The sequence below is a fragment of the Dromiciops gliroides genome, chromosome 6 (assembly GCF_019393635.1).
Source record: "Dromiciops gliroides isolate mDroGli1 chromosome 6, mDroGli1.pri, whole genome shotgun sequence".
In the NCBI taxonomy this organism is placed as follows: Eukaryota; Metazoa; Chordata; class Mammalia; order Microbiotheria; family Microbiotheriidae; genus Dromiciops; species Dromiciops gliroides.
The window spans coordinates 105433980-105453750 of NC_057866.1; the positions used below are offsets into that span (position 1 = coordinate 105433980).

Below are 19771 nucleotides of genomic sequence, written 5' to 3' on the forward strand. Positions count from 1 at the left end.
GTGCCCACACCCAAAATCCTACTTAATAAAACCTAACATCTATATACAAGGTATGACCAGAAAACATGGGTTGGTATTTGGTGGGTTGGTTGGCAGTGATATGAAAAAAAAAATCATTTTAAAAGTTACACAAATGGGGGCAGCTAGGTGGCACAGTGGATGGAGCACTGGCCCTGGAGTCAGGAGTACCTGAGTTCAAATCGGGCCTCAGACACTTAACATTTACTAGTTGTGTGACCCTGGGCAAGTCACCCAATTGCCTCACTAAAAAAAAAAAAGGAAAGAAAAAAGAAAAAAGTTACACAAATGGAAGGGAAGTACAGGAGTCAAAATTAAAGCAGTTTGTCATAACATACACACATACGATACATGCTTTAAAAAAAATTCACAGGGCAGCACTGGCCCTGGATTCAGGAGGACCTGAGTTTAAAGCCAGCCTCAGACATTTGACACTTACTAGCTTTGTGACCCTGGGCAAGTTAACTTAACCCTCACTGCCCCACCAAAAAAACAAAACAAAACAAAAATGCTACCAAGAGATCCAAAAGAAGGTGCCTAACATATTAAGTAGATCCCAGATTTTCAAAAGGTCATAGAAAGAACTGAGGGGAAGGCATGACTTTATTGTGAGCCACACTGTCAGAAGGGGAAGGAGTACCTACATTGATGAGATTACATCTGTTGAAGTATCTGTGCCAAGACTGACCTAAGTATGTACCTCTAACCTTAATCTCTGTAGTCTTTTTCTTTTCTCAGGACTGATATATCCTAACACCTGAAACTTCCAACCCTAACATTTCAGCCTAAATGGAATAAAATAATTCAACAAAGAGGTGATCAGTTATTTGTTGTTTATTCAGTATTAGGGTTAGTATGACACTTGAGGAATCAGTTGCACCTTTGTACATAGATTTTTTTATATAATATGGAAATTTACAACTATTGAGAGAGAGAGAGAGATATAGGTAGACAAAATCAGGTCCTCTGGAAGGGTGATACATGGGGCCATGCTGGAGAGCCCTAATGGAAGGGAACACAAAGGTAATCAATGCATCAAAGTTTTACTACTGTATGTTGTTTCATGTCCAGGAATGTTGTCTTCTGGACCTACTAGAACCTACAGCACCTACAAGGCAGGCAGTCATATACCTGGGGGGGAGTTTGGAGAGCCAGTGCTGGCTCTGTTTAACAACTACTTCCAGACTGTACATATCCAGCATCACTAGGCAAACAGGGTTTACAAGTAGCCACACTGTATTATTCCCCCATTTCTAAGGTTAGGAAGAGTGTGTTCATAGGTTTTATATTTCTGGTGTCACTAATCAGAGGAAAGATTTGACCTACATGAAAAGCGCATCATACCTAATCCCTTAACCAGTGTCATGTTCTCTAGACAGTAAAGTGGCAGCACATTCAAAGACTTTAGAATTGCAGCTCCTTCTGGATTCCCCAAAGAGTATCTGCACTCTTCTTTAAACGGGACTCCTCATCTGGGTTCAGGGTTACCTTCACCACATCTGAAATGCCATTCTGCCCCAAGACACAGGGGACACTAAGGAAGACGTCTTCATGAATGCCGTATAGGCCCTACAAAACAAAATGAGGTCATATTTTCTTTTGTACTACACACTGATGTCTTCTGCTCTATCCAATGGGTCAAATATAAAAGCAATAAGGCAGCTGGAATTGTTTGATTGTTCTTGTTAGCCTAAGATGGGCTTGAAGGTGGGCAAGATCAACATCGACAGGTAAATCTATTAACCTCTTTATCCACCCTTCCCAATCTATTCAACAAACATTGTTATTATACTTTATTTCCACATAAAACAAACGTGGTTTTTGCCTTCTGTTCTTAATTAGACCTACTGAATCCCACTGTTTTCTTTTTAAAGTACATTTTAAAGGATAGGTTTATACATAACCCTAACATTGTCTTTAAGTGGTAGACATTTTTCTTTTTGTGCACTGCAAGCAGGTTTTTTTTTTTACCCCAAATGAAATGTTTCCTATGAAAAGAAGATATTGAGCAATAACCATCTGACTTTGAAAGGATAACTAATTATTCCTAAGTTGAAAAGAGAACCTCTGAAGTCATCTATAGTCTGTAACCCTTTCCGAAATCAGGAATCCCATTCACAAACAATCCATAGAAGAACTAGAAAATTCACTACCATCACTACTTCTGCTTTCTGTCTGCCCCAAGCACCTTATTTTATTTTAGTCAACTCTTATTACTAGGAATTTTATCCATGTTGGACTGAAACCTACTTCCCTTTAACTTTGTCCTAGTTCTGATCTCTGTGACCAAGTGGAACAAGCCTAATCCTTTCACATGACACTGAACAATTCCTTCAACCAATACTTGGATGGCTTTCTTTTTAATATCATCATCATCCTACCCCCCCCCCCTTTTTTAAAGTGAGGCAGTTGGGGTTAAGTGACTTGCCCAGGGTCACACAGCTAGTAAGTGGTAAGTGTCTGAGGCCAGATTTGAACTCAGGTCCTCCTGACTCCAGGGCCGGTACTCTATTCACTGCGCCACCTAGCTGCCCCTCCTAACCCCTTCTTTTGGACATGTTCTAGAGCTTGTTATCATATACTCTCTAAAATGTATGATACACAGAACTGAATACATTATTCCACACATGGTCTCAAGCAGAGTATGATAGAATTTTCATCGCCTCCACTCACTTCTAGATGCTCACTATATCTATTACTAAAACCTACAACTGTTTGTAGGCCTAGTGGAAAAAATGCTAGATTTGGAATCATGAGACTCAGGTTCAATACTTGAATCAGAAAGTTACTAGTTGAATTAAGTCACTTACCCTCAGAACAGTCTCCTCATCTGTAAGATGGGGAAATAAAAATCCTCACACTCCCTACCTCACAAGACAAGATGGGGCAGCTAGGTGGCGCAGTGGATAAAGCACTGGCCCTGGACTCAGGCGTACCCGAGTTCAAATCCGGCCTCAGACACTTGACACACTTGACACTTACTAGCTGTGTGACCCTGGGCAAGTCACTTAACCCCAATTGCCTCACAACCCCCCCCCCAAAAAAAAACCAAGACAGAGGAAAGCCCTGTCAATATATTAGTATTCCAGTGCTCTCATTCTGTGAACATTATCCTTCCAAAATAAAACATTTCCTCACTATGTTGTAAAATCACACAAAAAAACTAGTCTTTTTTTTCCCCCCATATATAGAAGCACTCAACAAAGCATACCAATTCTACTTAAAACTATTTCTGTTAACAGATACCTACCTTAATCATGGTGGAAATTGGATGCACTCTCCTAAGATTCTTCATAATGCTTTCTGCCAGATCTGCCACAGACAATCCAATGGCCCAGGAAGTATAGCCCTTCAGCTTGATCACCTCATAAGCACTACCAATAATAAGAAATTATTGCATGATTTGGGGGAGGGATTGAGCAAACAGCTTTCAAAGAAAGGATTTTGCTGACATTATTTATAAGCTATTTTAATGAAAATTTGGGGTGCTTGTTCCATGCTATAGTCATTTTTTCTGGTGTTCATCAATATTAGTATGACCCTACAGTAATAGTAGTAGAGACAGAGAAACTAGGAATATTTTTTTCTGTTGAGGATAAAACCTATGCTGTACAAAAAGTCAAAATAAGTTTACTTGTTCCTTTTACATGATGACCTTTGAGAACAATGATGGATCCAGGGATCTTTGGAATATTTATGGATAAGGCAGAGGTGATATCACTGATAAAATGGATTTGTTAAATTAAAAGTGTTTTTGCTTTGACATTTCTTAAAAAGTATTTTACTGGATTTTTTGCTTTTCTTCATATAAAATCATTCAAATGAAAATTAGAATTTCATGTTTTACAAAGATTAAAAATAAAATATGCTGCCAAAGTATTAAGAGATCCTTACCAACCTTTCAACCACCTGTTTATGAACTTCCTTCCAATTCTCTGAATCAGTATCAGTTCCCAAAGCAGGATAAAGATTCTTCAGAGACACACCAGCAACATTCACACCACTCCATACAGGAACTAAAAAACAAAAAAGAAGCACCCCATATATACAAAATTTCCCAAGCATCCTATTAGTAATTATGTCTTAATTGTATAATTTCCTCTTAATTCTACCTCACTATTTCATTCTGAGAACACCCTCAGAGAAAAGCAAGCTGTATAATCCTTTTTCCATAATAGTATGCCAAGGGGGCAGCTAGATGGCGTAGTGGTTAAAGCGCTGGCCCTGGATTCAGGAGTACCCGAATTCAAATCCAGCCTCAGACACTTAACGCTTACTAGCTGTGTGACCCTGGGCAAGTCACTTAACCCCCATTGCCCCACAAAAAAAAACCAAACAAACATAATAGTATGCCAACATACTCACTTTTTAAAATCAAGAATGGTATGATTTGTATGCAATTAGACTAAATAAATGTATTATCTTTGTTGCCATCAAATGTTCATTACTTAAAAAATATATTTCTAATCCTTTATCATACCATTTTTGAATATGGATAAACATGATCTTTAGGATATAAACTAACTTGCCATGCATGGTCCCACAGCAAGTAATTATCAGCCAGGTCTGAACTTAGCTCTTTTCTGAATCCAAATCAAGTACTCTTTCCATTGCATCATTATGTTTCTTTGGTAAAAACAGCTATGACAGACAGATGAGTAGAATTTAGTCCGTAAATCATATCCTACTTGAATTACAAGGTTGATCTTTTTAGAGCTACCTAGTTCAAGTAAAAAATAAATCAGTGTTGCTGACCATTGCAATCAAGTAAGTAAAAGTTTCACTTTTTATCAGCTAAATTGTAGATAATAATGCAAAAAATTTAGCCCATTCCTTCACAAAAGGTGGAGTTCTCAATAAACCATTCCTTACAGATAAACAAGACCCCACAGATTTGGTTTTAAGCAACTTTAAAATGTTATTTAAAATAGAACCCTGGACATTTTTTTTAGAGTATTTGCCGAGTTCTATGGAATAGTGGTTTAGCCTTACCACTTGAGTCTCCATGTTCCCCAAGGACCCATCCATGACAACTTGAAGAATGGACACCAAGTCTCTCCCCCATTAGGTAACGGAAACGGGCAGAATCCAGATTGCAACCACTTCCAATAACACGGTTTTTAGGAAAGCCACTTAGCTTCCAGGCCACATATGTCAAAATATCCACTGTGAAGAAAAAACAGACACTGTAAATGTTAATGTCCTCTGACAGATAATTGCTTTGAGGATAAAAAGCATGCTTAATCAATACTCCTCAAAGCAGTATCTATAGAATCTATATCTATAGATGTAGTATCATGTCTGTGTGTATACACACACACACACACATACACACACACACACACACAGTGTCTATATAAAGTAGTATTTATATAGTACAATGAATGTATCAAACAGTTATATAATGGTGTGATCTACTACAATCCTATGTAACTCTGGCATAAAAGATTATAACAGAATCATCGTACATTAACACCAGAATTTCCCCTTAAACAAGTAACCGTTTATGATGAGACCATCTTCCTAAGAACTTCATGAAACTGTATTAGTTTTTTCAGGGCTTAACTTTTTTAAATCAAAAATAAAATACTAAGGAAATATTGGAAAATATGAACTCATAAATAAACCTAAAATATATTTTTACAGTGACTGACTTTCTTAAGGTTTATTATAGTATAGTTCACCAATTTTGAATGTTAGCTAAGTTTGTGTTAAAAGATGTGTTTAAAAAAAAAAAGTCAAATAAATCTTACCTGGATTGGAAACAATAAGCAGCTTGCAATTAGGGCTGTATTTAACAATATTGGGAATGATAAATTTAAAGATATTCACATTACGCTGGACCAAATTAAGACGACTTTCTCCCTCCTGTTGACGTGCCCCAGCAGTAACGACAACCAACTTTGAGTTTGCAGTCACACTGTAGTCTAAAAGAAAAGGGAAACAATACAGTTACCCCTTCCACAACTCAACTTTTCCCATCAGTTTTGATATATGGAGTCAGCATAAGAAACTAAATGGGAATTTTGTGGAAGCTACAGACATGCAAAGACCAGCAGATGCCACAGAAAGAGTTTAGAAACACAGAAATGTATATAAATGTATAACATTAACCCAAATTTTACAATAAGGTACTTTAAACACCCCATAAAAGGGGGGAAAAAATTCAGACTTTTCTGGTAGGGAGAGCCAGAATTTTTAGAAGCCCCTAACCCTTGGGATCTATGTGGAAGGGACAACTGAAGATTAATGCCTTACTCTACATTACTACTTGAGCCAAACCACAAAGATTGTCTTATACTTGTGTGCATAGTTTCTTTTCTCAAATTTTAAATAACTTTTTCCTATTTCCAATTCAAAGTGAAACTGACATCACGTCAACCCAGCAAGAAAATTATTAGCTAAGAAACATTTACAAATAATTAAATGGACAGGCATTTAGAACAGTAAGAACTGGTAAATTTTATTTCATGTGAAATCTATAATCATCTGGAGAAAAAGTGATTATATAATCATCACAGACAAACAATTCAAAATGTTTACAGGGAAAAACAGGGATCAATGCCAAAATGCTCTAATGCCACCTATTCTGGGTAAAAATATAAATCTTTGAACTCCAAGGAATTATTTTCCACAAGGATAACAGCAATTAGGTCATGTGAATTATATTATGAAACATAGCAAGACATGATGGACTAATACAGGAAGGAGACACATTTTTGGATGTGGCTAATGTGGGAGTTGGTTTTGTTTGACTGTTTGTTACAAGGGTTTTTTCCTTTTTTACAAGGAGGAAGTAGAATGAAGCAATACACTTCATAATTGAAAAAAGTAAAATCCAGTTTAAAAAAATTTTACCTTTGCCAGAAACAATCTTTGGCGTTTTGAGGAAAAGGCTGCCATGTTGGAGATCCATCATCTCTCCCTTTAGTTTGTCTTCTATGACATCAACTAGGGCAAGTTCATCAGCCAAATCCTGGAAGAGATATATTCAATTAAAATTTCAATTCAAATTCAATTAAAAAAATTCAATTCAGTAAGTAATTTTCTAGATTCCTCAAGGACATGGAAGAAAAATTTCTCTCTCTCATTCATACATACACACACACACACACACACACACACACACACACGTGCTCTCTCTCTCATACATCTTTTCAATGACGAAATGCTTCCTCATAATCCCTCAGGAAATTGTTCCTTGACATTTTCAACTTAGCAAATATTGATTAAATCCCTACTGAATAAATGGCCCTTGACTCAAATCCTACATAGATGTTCTATCATGACCTTGGATTCTGGAAAGTTGCTTCAGTGTACCACAAGTTACATACAGCAGATCTACCAAGCTGGCCCTTCCAATTGTTATACAAATGTTAAGTATAAATAAGTATAAATAAGAGTTGAAGAGGTACGGAAAAAGAAGTCTTAAAGTACTCTGAGAAAGTTGTATGGTGCTATTAGATTTCCAGATATTACTACCTGGATCCAAGCTACAAGCTAGCCCTCCCCTATAGGAAAACCTGACAAATTATAACTTCTAATTACAAATTATATATGCTTCTGCTTTCCTTCTGTCTCTCTAGTTCCCATCCACAGCTGGAACCTTGCCCACAGGGCCCTCATGGCCACTGTTATGGGAACCAGAGTTTTAGAAGACCCTACAATGTACCTCCCAGAGGTAGAACCGTATTACCAAACCCTTGGAGCTTCTGTTGCACGGGGTATAAAATTTCCTTTTTCTGCCAGTGGCCTCTACCCCTGCTGGGACATACTGCTTCCCTGATGACTAGTACTGTGACAGGAATTAAGGGTTTTTTAAATCTTCAAGTGGGACTCAGAACCCACTTTCCTACAGAAACAATGTTATAAAAGGTGTTTGGATGATATAGACCCATTCAGCAGCAATGTTTCAATTGTCTTTTGCTGTTCTGGCAACCCAATTTACCTTTTATTAACATTGTTTCTATGGGAAAAAATTCAAAGCTCCAAATAGCTAGTTTATACACTTAGAACTCAAACTCATTTTCAAATTGAGGACTCAATGTGTAATTGATTACATTAAATGTCTCTATTTTCTCCTTTTCAAACAATTTTAGAGTGTTATGATCTGAATTTTAACTTTCTATTGATTAAGCCTACTGAGATTTAATTAATCTGTCTATTCTATCTATTTATTTATTTATGGGCAGGGCAAGGAGGGTTAAGTGACTTGCCCAGGCTCACACAGCTAGTGTCAAGTATCTGATGCCGGATTTGAACTCATGTCCTCCTGAATCCAGGGCTGGTGATTTATCCACTGTGCCACCTAGCTGGGGAGAGGCACTTTTTGCTGTCAGCAGGTTCTGTTTCAATGAGTAAGAATTATAGTATGGGACATAGTATAATTCACTCTAGTTTAGACAAAAAAATCTTAGTTACTTTATACAAAATAAACCTACATATCTAAAAATCTACACAGGTAATACAAACTATGTAGATTTTTATCATATTAACCCCCTTCCCTTAAAAATTTTGAATGCAAACTCCCTTGCAAGGTATTGAAAACCCTTTCAACTGCAGATGGATGCTGTTTTCCCTCAAAAGAATATAAATTCCTTGTGGGCAGAAACCACCCTTCTTTTTCTCTTGACCTGGCTCTTAATAAAATGCTGGTGGAATTAATCAACTCCTACTAGTACATAGCACCGTTTCTATGAATGAACTGAAAGTTATTTGACTGTCAGGCCTCTGACCCTTTGCAGGACTGACTTACTTACCTTCATTAAGATACTGATGGCACATGCCATGCCAACTGCACCAACCCCAACAACAGTGATCTTGTTTTGGGGAACCTGGTCTTCCTTTAGGACATTCAGAATCAGCTGATCCTTGAGAGTAGTTGCCATTTTGGGGGAAATCTGGGGGTGTGGGAGAATGAAAATTTAAAACAACAACAACAACAAAAAACCCCAAATAATTTCACTCTTGGAGCTAATCACATTATCATGAGTTACTTAACCATACTAACACTAGACCAACTATTGGCAGGCTTGCTCAAGTCTGTCCTTGCTTTTGTAAGCATGGAGATTGTAACAAGGGGCCCCTGGGAAGTGGGGAAGATAACCAGTTCGAAAAAAAACCGAGGTTGAAGGAGGACATGAAAGGTAGAAGTTGGGGGCCAGTAGTGGAGAGGCTCCCAACCCCTCACCTTTGCCTTCACACAGACAAAGGTTGTTTGTTGATAAGTGTAGCCTCCTGAAGTCATCTTGCCCCATGGACCTCTGGACAGCTTTTTTAAAAGGAATTTCACTGCTGCCTTTGTCTCTGCCAAGAAGTTGAAACGGACTCCCACTCCAGTTCTCTCAGCATAGGAGGGCCGACAATATACTGCCCGGCCTGCCCGCTCATGTGGGAAACAGGGTGAGTAAAGAGGAACTGCCATTAACGGTCTAGGGCATAGGACCAGGAGGGAGCCCGCCCCAGCATTGCACATGCGCATCTTTGTTCCTTCCTCTCCCGCCTCGGGGCTAGACCCAAGTGACTGCCTCTGCGCCTGTGCAGGTGGGGATGGGGTTGGGGGTGGAGCTAATAGGGGAGGGGAAGGGTTAGAGAAAAGAGGATGAGCAGCAAGTTGTCTATGCTGGGACCTCCTCTTTTCTCTAACCCTCCCCCTCCCCCTATTAGCTCCACCCCCAACCCCAGGTCCGCTATCTCCCAAGATATTAAGAAAAGGCCCTAAGGGAAGGGAATGGTGGTGTGTCTTTCTTGCTAAGAGCAAATTTCACACAATTTCAGAATCCGGCAGCTTTCTTCTCCCCAGTGCTTCCCGAGATACCTAGCCCCCACCCCCACCCGTGTACCCAGGACACCACAAAGGAATTGGAATCAGTAGGTTTCAAAGGAGTCCTCCCCCCTAACCATAAAATCCCACTCCTTTTGGATAAACTCCAAAGCAGAAGCAGTGACTATCAGCAATCAGTGGCGTCCCCACAAGTCAGATTGTAGAAGACAAGTGAAACACATCTGGCAGGCTGAAACTAGACTTAGGACGGACAACCAGGAAATGGTTTAGGAGGATAATAAACTAATCTATAAACTCTCCATCTCATTCTTCAGCAATCATTTCTTTATTGCAACACACCCCACAACAGTATATAGGCTGATAGTGAAGCAATATTCTGCAAAGGAAATTCAGAAATAAATAGTTGTGGAAGAAGTGAACCAGCTTTGAACAGTCAAGAGGAAATTAAATTTTTTCCCCTAACAGTGTATTTGCAAATAAGCAAGGACTCTGGGCCCTTTACGATGGTAGAATCAGAAGGGACTTTTGAAATCTAATCCTTCATCTCAGATACAATTCTATAGCTACAATTAAAAGCTAACAGTTTTAGGATTTTGTGAGTTTGTGGTTGTATCTAATGCTAAGCTAATACACAGGAAGCACATTTTTCGAGTGTGGTTAAAAATAACACCATATATAATGTTACCTATAACCACATATATCTTATATGTAACCTTATAACAAATCCTTTAAGAAAAGTAACCCTACATAGAATGAATGTAGTATGTATATTGTAAATAATTTTACATATTAACTTATGAAAAGTAATATAATAAATTACATTTACAGCCTTAGACAGTTCCTGGCACACTGGAGGCAATCAAAGAGTTCTTATTTGATGACAAATGCATCTTGTTCAAAACTGGCAAGATCAAGAAGCAAAAACTGCTTCCATAGCAGTTTAGCCCCAACACCCAACAGCTTAGCCTTAAACTATATTTCTAAACCAACTCAAAACTCCAAGAGTCCTTCAAGATTAGAAGTTTAACCTTCCATTTACAGAACACTAGAAATAATCCTGGAAAGACTAAGTGACTTGCCCAGCGCAACATAGTTGCAGGGCTGTGATTAGAACCCAAATCGCGTGGTCAATCTCAAATCTATACTGAAAACCCATAATTATCGATGTGGAAAAAAAAAGACTAAAAAAAAACATTCATTGCTGAAGTTCTGACAATATAAAGGCAGCCTGCAAAATTCAAAGCCACCGACTTGTTTATTTGAAATGACTCTCTATAATATAAAATGTTGACTTGGGTTTTCTGTGTCTAGGGGTTAAAAATATTGGAGTTACACTAGACAAAAAAAAAAAAGAAAGAAAAAAGGCGGGGGGCGGGGTAAAGGGGGCCGGTTCCTCTAAGGAAAAGGGTAAACTCTAGCCCATGGACCTCCCGGACTTAATCAGTCCAGCAGGAAAACCCTCCTGGAGAACTTAAATAGAAGTCCCTCACTTCAAGTCTCTCGTTACAAAGCAACACTCGCCAAGGGGATTAACCTGCAATTAAAGAGCTCATCTTCCCGGCACACAGGTTCTGGAGCTCCAGTATCTGGCACGTTTAAATGCATGTCAGTTGATTGATTGTTTGGTTGCTGGGACTTAAGGACGCTCCGAGCCCAAAGCTTCTGCGAGCGGCCAGCAGGGAGCGGGTTCAGACTAGAGGCCCCCTCCCCCACCTCTGTGTGCTCTTAGTACTGCCTCTGCCCCAGGTCCAATACCTCATTGACCCTCTGAGCATGCTTCCACCTCTAAACTGAGCATGCTTGCCTCTGGAAGCCACGGGGCAGCTCTCACTCTCAGATTAGACTGAGAAAGCTGAATTGGGTTTTTCCCCTAGTACTCCGACTCCTCCCAAGGAGCTGAAGCTCTTTCAGGATTGGCAGTGCACGTCCGAGGTGGGGTAATACACCACCCTTGCCCAAATTTCTGGAGGACTGACTGCCATTGGGCCAACGAGTCCCTGAAGGCCTTTCCGCCCGTCCCCTGTTCCGCCAGTGGGACAGGAACAAAAAGCGGTCACTAATGTGGTCCGACTATTCATCCCCACGTGGCCTTGAGGCCCAAAGGGAATCCCAGCCGGTCTCCGACTCCTACTCCGTCCAGGTGCAGTCTCGCAGGCCCGGCTTGGAGCAAGGGCACACAAGAAAAGTAGGGGCTGACCACAGGGGAATGAAAGGAGTGGGATGAGCTTGGCACTCAGGGGCCAGGGAGCAATGGCAACCTTAACAGAGTGGGCTGCACGATCCAGACCGAGAGACCATCCCAGCTTTGCAAACTCTTTCCTGGACAGGCAGGGTGAGGCCAAATCTGATCCGCCCCATGCCTTGGTCGGGGACAGTGTCGAGTCGGTCTCTTTGGACCCCCAGGCCCAAAGCACACTAAGTCAGACCACCACCACTCCACCCCCGCAAGTGAGAACTGACCCTGTCCCTCCCCGTCGTGGGAGCCAGATTCGCTGATCTCCCGATTGCTCTTCCACCGTTCCCTCCCTGCCCCATTTGCTTCCCAATAATACCCGAGCTCAAACCTAGGTTGCTGGTCAGGCTGCGAGGAGTTCTGAGTTAGATGTGAGACTGCTGCTCCCGGACTCGCGCGACTCGGGCTGGCGGGCGGGGCCTTATATGTGTCTGAGAAGAGCTGACGTCAAGGGGGCTGGGAGCGGACGTGCTGGAACCCACGTGTGGATCGGGTGGGGCTGGGCTGGGCTGGGCCTGGAGGAAGGACTGAGAAGTGGCCTTTAATGGAGGAAGACACATGTGGACTGACTGAGAGATCTATCCAGACAAGGGCTGATCTGTACACACAGGGCCTTACCCTGCCCAGTCCCCACCCCCCATCCCCTGCCCCCAACCAAGTCCTTTCCCTCCTAGGCTCCCAAAAGCCACCGAATGCTACTCCCTTCCTTCTCCCCCTTTACAGACAACCCAGAATCTAGAGACCTAGAAAAGAGAGTTCAAAAAGAGCCATTGGCGTTTTCTCCCTCTTTTGTAGAAGACCACCGAGCATAACTGTATAATAATAGCCCCTGCAGTGCTTAGCTACCCGCATAGCAGAGATCTCAGAATCAAAGGTTCATGGATTTAGAACTGCAAAGAACTTTAGAGGTCATCTAGTCCAACCCCCTCATTTTCGTATGAAGAAACTGAGCTCCTGAAAAGTTAAGTAGTAGGGGGCAGAGTCTTTATGCAAACTCGGGTCCTTGTAGTCCACTCTTTCCATTGCACCCCCCGGCTGTAATGATCAGATGAGATAATGGATATGGGTGATGTGAAAACTTTAAAATGATGTTTGAAGGTCGGTTTTCATCAAAATCAGAAACACCTCCAGAGAATTTGGTGTCAGGCAGACCACGGGGAGGGAGGGAGGATATTATAATAGTTATAGAATCTCAGTTACCTTTCTGTTATGGGGAAATAGGGAGGGGGTTTGGGATAGGGATTAGGAGTTTGGGATGGGGTAGGGGTTTGGGGTCCTTAGGAATTCCTCTTTAAAGAATCAAACCCTCTGGCACACAAATCCAATAGAATAAGATAATAGTTTATTTAGGGCTTGGGAAGGGAAACCAAGAGAGATCCTTGGACTTCTCATGGGGAGAAGGCATGGCACAGAACGTGTCTCTGAGATACCAATCTCCTCCAGCAGGAGACTGGCAGGTACTTTTATAGAGGACTGATGGGGGTGATCATCTTACTGGAAAGTTCCCTTATTGAGGGAGGACCATCCCCCACTGGTGGTGACTCAGGGAATTGGGTGAGGGGTGGCTGCAGATCTCTCAAGCCATCTCTCTCCTCCTGCCACAAAGGCAGCAGCCACACCCACTTTTATCTTCCCAGGGGTGAGGGAGACTGGAATGAAGAAGGAAGGGTGGTGGTCCTGAAGCTAGATCCCTCTCTCTATCTGTTTCCACTTTTCTCCTTAGGTGTGTCTGTCCTTTGGTTTAGTTTCTCAAGGAGAAGGTTCTTTGATGTACCCCCCCAGAGAATTTCTGGGGTGGCCTGGGCCCATAACACTTTCTTTACCTTTAGCCACCTTTGATAAAGAGGGTGAAATGTCTTTATATTACTCCAAGCCAAAGGAGGGCCACTTATGGCTTCTATCTTAAATCATGCCCAGTCCTTGGCACCTGCCTTGGTACCTGCACTTTGACAGGAAATCACCTGCAATAGAAGCAGACTTCTCAAGCTGGCCTGCTAAGACAGATGCCATTCTGAGAAAAGAGAACCAGACTAGGAAGTGAGAACCAGTAGAGCCTGCCTCACAGGACACACAGTATATTTTTACTCAAGAAATACTGATTAAACATCTTTCATGTGCATTGCCTAGAGAAGGATACAAAAGCAAGGTCCCTGCCTTCAAGGAGCTTATGATTTTTTTGTTTGTTTTTTTGTGTGTGTGAGGCAATTGGGATTAAGTGACTTGCCCAGGGTCACACAGCTAGTAAGTGTTAAGTGTCTGAGGCCAGATTTGAACTCAGGTCCTCCTGACTCCAGAGCCGGTCCTCTATCCACTACGCCACCTAGCTGCCTGAGCTTATGATTTTTTTTAATTAATTTTTTTTTTTAGTGAGGCAATTGGGGTTAAGTGACTTGCCCAGGGTCACACAGCTAGTAAGTGTTAAGTGTCTGAGGTCAAATTCGAACTCAGGTACTCCTGACTCCAGGGCACCGGCCTATCCACTGCGCCACCTAGCTGCTCCGAGCTTATGATTTTTTAAGGGAGACATGTATACATTTAACAATATGTGGACAAAAGGGATTCCATGAAAGGATTAATTTGTAACATTTATATAGCACTTCAAATTTTCAAAAGGTGTGTGTGTGTGTGTGTGTGTGTGTGTGTGTGTGTGTGTGTGTGTGTGTGTTTGTAGAAAGAGGAAGAGAAACAGGGAGTGGGAGACCATGAGGGAGTGGGAGAGAGGGAAAGAAACAGGGATTTTATTGCTAGCTCTTCTCTGACCCTCCAAACTAGTACCTAGCATGGTTATTTTTGTGAACCACCATGGGTATTCTGAGAATGGAAAGACTTTTAAAGGAATTTTCTTATTCTAAAATAAAGGACTGAACCCATGGAGTAACAGGTTAATTATAGCTTTGATTTAAATTACAAAAGAATAAGATACCTCTGATGTGTGCAAAAAGAACTGGACCTCACCAAAAAAAAAAAAAAAAGAACTGGAGGCCTGGGGAAAAAAAACAAAAAACAAAAAACAAAAAACTCTCTTACCAGAATACAAATGGCCCAGCAGCCCACAGTTCCATTATAACACTGAATCAGCCAAATGGCATTAGTACCTCAGTAGAAGGAAAAGACAATAAAGGCTTCAGATGGAGAGATGAGTCCCAATAGGGATGCATCATTATGAGTGTGTTACCCTGAATGATAACAACAACAACTCACATTTATAGAGCACTTTAAGGTTTACAAAGTGCTTTACAAATATTATCTAACTTTATCCTCACAACTACCCTGGGGAGTAGATGATATTATTATTCCCATTTTACAGATGAGGAAACTGAGCCTGAAAGAGGTTAAGTGATTTGCCCAGCTAGCCTAAGGCAGAGTTTGAACTCAGGTCTTCCCATGTCAGGTTTAGCTAACTAACCACTGTGCTACCCTAGCTGACTCCATATATAGTCTCATGAATATGCCCTCTCCATATGTGTGATTAATGTATGTCCTTAACATACATTCCCTACATGTATTTCCTTGTGCTGAAGGTAAAAAGGTAAAGAAAGGTGATGTGGTGATAAGGGGAAGAGTGTAACCATACAAGGGGGTGGGGGTTTGTTGATAGTTTCTTGTAATTGTTTTTGCTAATAACACAGGGTTAGGATAAATCAGAAGAAATTTCTTCTGTGAGAAACAAAACCAAAGATAACCAGATAACAAGACAGAAATATTGAGGAATCAAGGGACTGTTAAAGTTTAGATACCAAAGTTTAGACCAACTAGATATCGGGACACAGATACCTAAGAAGTAAGAGGAGATAAAATTCTAAAGCAGGAAAGTCAATTAGGCATGGCTACTACCTGACCAGAGCTACGAGACAGAGATAACCCCAAATGTGAGGACCATCATTTCAAAAAAATTTCCAGTGACTCTCAGGAATATGACAAGCATCCATGCTTTCTCACCCCACCCCAAAAAGGAACTTTCCATTTTCAAGTAGACTCCCCATCTATCCTCTATAAAAGCTTTTGCCTTCCTTCTCTTCTTGGAGGAGAATGTTTCTGAGCCCTCCTACCCAGGAGTGAAGTCTTTGACTTACCAAGGGTAACCCTTGGTCACTTTCTCTAGCGCCAAATAAAAGACCATTTTAATTCTAATTGGACTGTGTGAGAGAGTGTAATTCTTTACTGAGGAATGCCTAAGGACCCCCAGACCTTTTCCTCATGACACTAAGCTGTTTAATTATCTTTTCCTTTAAGATATGTCCTTTGATTGGTCTGGTTAAGGAACATTAGCATGGCCTTGTGAGCTGGGGTTTTGAGTTGATCCTGCTGACCCAAAGGGATAACTTGTTCATCCAAGGTCTCCATGTAGTTCATTCACCTCTAACCTCAATCATGAACTGGCCTCCTGAAAAAAAGCAGTTCAGCAAAACTAACCAACACACTGAATATCAGCTCAATTTTTTTAATCATAAAAGTATTTTATTTTCCAGTTACATGTAAAGATAGTTTTCAACATTTGTTTTTACAAGATTTTTAGTTCCAAATTTTTCTTCCTCCCTTCCTTCTCTTTCCCCTCCCCAAGACAGAAACTAATCTGATATAGGTTATATATGTACAATCGCATTAAACATATTTCTGCATTAGTCATGTTGTGAAAGAAGAATCAGAACAAAAGGGAAAAACCTCAAAAAACAAAAAAACAAAAAAGTAGAAACAGTATGGTTCAATCTGCATTCAGATTCCACAGTTTTTTTTTTCTAGATGTGGAGAGCATTTTCTATCATGAGTGCTTTGGAATTGTCTTGGATCATTGTATTGTTGAGGAGAGCTAAGTCTATCATAGTTGATAATCACATAATGTTGCTGTTACTATGTACAATGTTGTCCTGGTTTTGCTCACTTCCCTCAGCATCAGTCCATTTAACTCTTTCCAGGCTTTTCTGAAATCTGCCTGTTCATCATTTCTTGTAGCACAATAGTATTCCATTATATTCATATACCACAACTTGCTCAGCCATTCCCCAACTTATGGGCATTCCCTCAATTTCCAATTCTTTGCCACCACAAAGAGAGCTGCTATAAATATTTTTGTACCTGTGGGTCCTTTTCCCTTTTTAATGATCTCTTTGGGATACAGGCCTAGTAGTGGTATTGCTGAGTCAAAGGGTATGCAGGGCCCCAGAGCCCTTCAGGTATAGTTTCAAATTGCTCTCTAGAATAGTTGGATCAGTTCCAACTCTACCAACAATGCATTAGTATTCCAATTTTTCCACATCCTCTCCAACATTTTTTATCTTCCTTTTTTTTTGTCATATTAGCCAATCTGATAGGTGTGAGGTGGTACCTCAGTGCTGTTTTAATTTGCATTTCTCTAACCAATAGTGATTTAGAGCATTTTTTTCATATGGCAATAGATAGATTTGATTTTTTCATCAGAAAACTGCCTGTTCATATCCTTTGACCATTTCTCAATTGGGGAATGACTTGCATTCTTATAAATTTGATTTAGTTCCCTATATATTTTGCTCTTTTTTTGATGGCAAACTAATTTTATTTTTTTTAATTATAAAAGTATTTTATTATTTTCCAGTTACATGTAGAAATAGTTTTCAACATTTGTTTTTATAAGATTTCTAGTTTCAAATGTTTTTCCCCCTCCCATCCCTCCTCCCTCCCTCCCCAAGACAGCAAGTAATCTGATATAGGTTATATATGTACAATAACATTAAACATATTTCTGCATTAGTCATATTATAAGAAAAGAATCAGAGCAAAAAGGAAAAGCCTCAAAAAAAAAACAGCACCAAAAACAAAAGAAATAGTATGGTTCAATCTGCATCCATATTCCACAGTTCTTTTTTTTCTGGATTTGGAGAGCCTTTTCCGTCATGAGTCTTTTGGAACTATCTTGGACCATTGTATTGCTGAGAAGAATCAAGTCTATCACAGTTGATCAACACATAATGTTGATGATACAGTGAACAATGTTCTCCTGATTCTGCTCATCTCATCATCAGTTCATGCAAATCCTTCCAGGTTTTTCTGAAATCTGCCTGCTCATTGTTTCTTACAGCACAATAGGATTTCATTACATTCATTTTTTTTTTTGGCAGGGCAATGAGGGTTAAGTGACTTGCCCAGGGTCACACAGCTAGTAAGTGTCAAGTGTCTGAGGCCAGATTTGAACTCAGGTCCTCCTGAATCTAGGGCTGGTGCTTTATCCACTGTGCCACCTAGCTGCCCCCAGTTCTCAATATATTTTAGAAATGAGGCCTTTATCAGAAGTACTGACTATAAAAATTGTTTCCCAGCTTTCTGCCTCCCTTCTAATTTTGCCTGCATTGCTTCTGTTTGTACAAAACCTTTTTAACTTAATGTAATCAAAATCATCCATTTTGCACTTCATAATATTCTCTGTCTCTTGTTTTGTCATAAATTCTTCTCCTCTCGAGCCTGATTGTTAAGATAACATACATTTTTGGAAAAGGCAGCATGATTACTGACCATATGACCATCAGCAAGTACCCCAGGCAACCCTCTAAGATGAATTGCTGAGATTGGCAAAAATCTCATACTATGTTTTCAGCAGATGAATTCCATTCCACCAACATCTGAAAGGTAAGACATAGTTTGGGTTGAGGGCTGCCCTAGGCCATGAAAGACCTAACGCATGCCTTTCCATCTGTTCTTGGATCCTTTCCATCTGGACTCATAGATCCCACTGAGGCAAAATTGTACCATGCTGGAAAATAGATCCCAAGGATTCTAGTCATTTCATGAAAGACATATGATACACATACAGTTATGTAGACACATACATATATAATGTCATTTATGAAAGACAATGCAATATGTATATATACATAGATATACATATTTATGTGTAAAAATTGTATCACAGGGCAACTAGGTAGTACAGTGGTTAGAGTGCAGAGACTAGAATCAGAAAGACTCATTTTTTTGAGTTCAAATCTGGTCTCAGACATTTACTAGCTGTGTGAACTTGGACAAGTCACAACCCTATTTGCTTCAGTTTCCTCATCTGTAAAATGAGCTGAAAAAGGAAATCATTCTAATATCTTTGCTAAGAAAATCCAAAATGGGGTCATAAAGAGTTAGACATGACTGAAACAACTGAAAAATAATATGTATATACATACATATTATAATATAGAACATATTGTAGAGATGTATATGTACATACATGTGCATGATGTATACATATATATTATATGTCTTTCATAAAATGACAGGAATGCTTAGGATACATAGTATATATGTGTTCATTTATACACATGCATACATAATATACTATGGGATGTTGGGATCCATAAATACCTGGGAGACATATCTGTATATACATACATATGTGTGAATATACACATATGTGTAAATAGACACATACGCATATTGGGCTCTATGTATATACATGCATGTATACATCTTATGCAAGGACTAGGTATCCAAGTCAAGTCAATAAGCATTTATTAAATGCCTACTATGTGTCAACCTTTTAAAGAAAAATTAGCCTAATTTGCTTCCCCTATGGTAGCATTTTTCCTTAAAAGGTATTAAAACTATTCCTGAGACTTGATTGACTCAGAAGACTACAGGGTTAGGCTATTAGCACCATCAGTTCCTGGTTAATTGATTACAAAACAGCCAAGAGGAGCTCAAGGAGGGTTCTGATGCTTGGCCAGGTAGACCAGGATGAGCAACTCAGAGGCAGAACTTCACTGAGCTGATTCACCTTGCAA

The 19771-nt window shown here is 40.0% G+C and overlaps 1 protein-coding gene across 2 annotated transcripts; it reads right to left on the reverse strand.

The window, feature by feature from the left end:
* Positions 1–836: 836 nt before the first annotated feature.
* LDHA (lactate dehydrogenase A) lies at positions 837–12507 on the reverse strand. 2 transcript variants are annotated; one of them, XM_043970907.1, is made up of 8 exons: positions 12367–12507; positions 8778–8918; positions 6877–6994; positions 5772–5945; positions 5011–5184; positions 3917–4034; positions 3269–3392; positions 837–1587 (listed from the first exon to the last, which is right to left on the reverse strand). In XM_043970907.1, exons 2-8 carry the CDS (start codon positions 8904–8906, stop codon positions 1423–1425), a joined length of 1002 nt encoding a protein of 333 aa, XP_043826842.1. In that variant the 5' UTR covers positions 8907–8918; positions 12367–12507; the 3' UTR covers positions 837–1422. The 2 variants fall into 2 exon arrangements, with proteins under 2 accessions (XP_043826842.1, XP_043826843.1); XM_043970908.1 differs by having other exon boundaries at positions 12355–12448.
* Positions 12508–19771: the final 7264 nt, after the last annotated feature.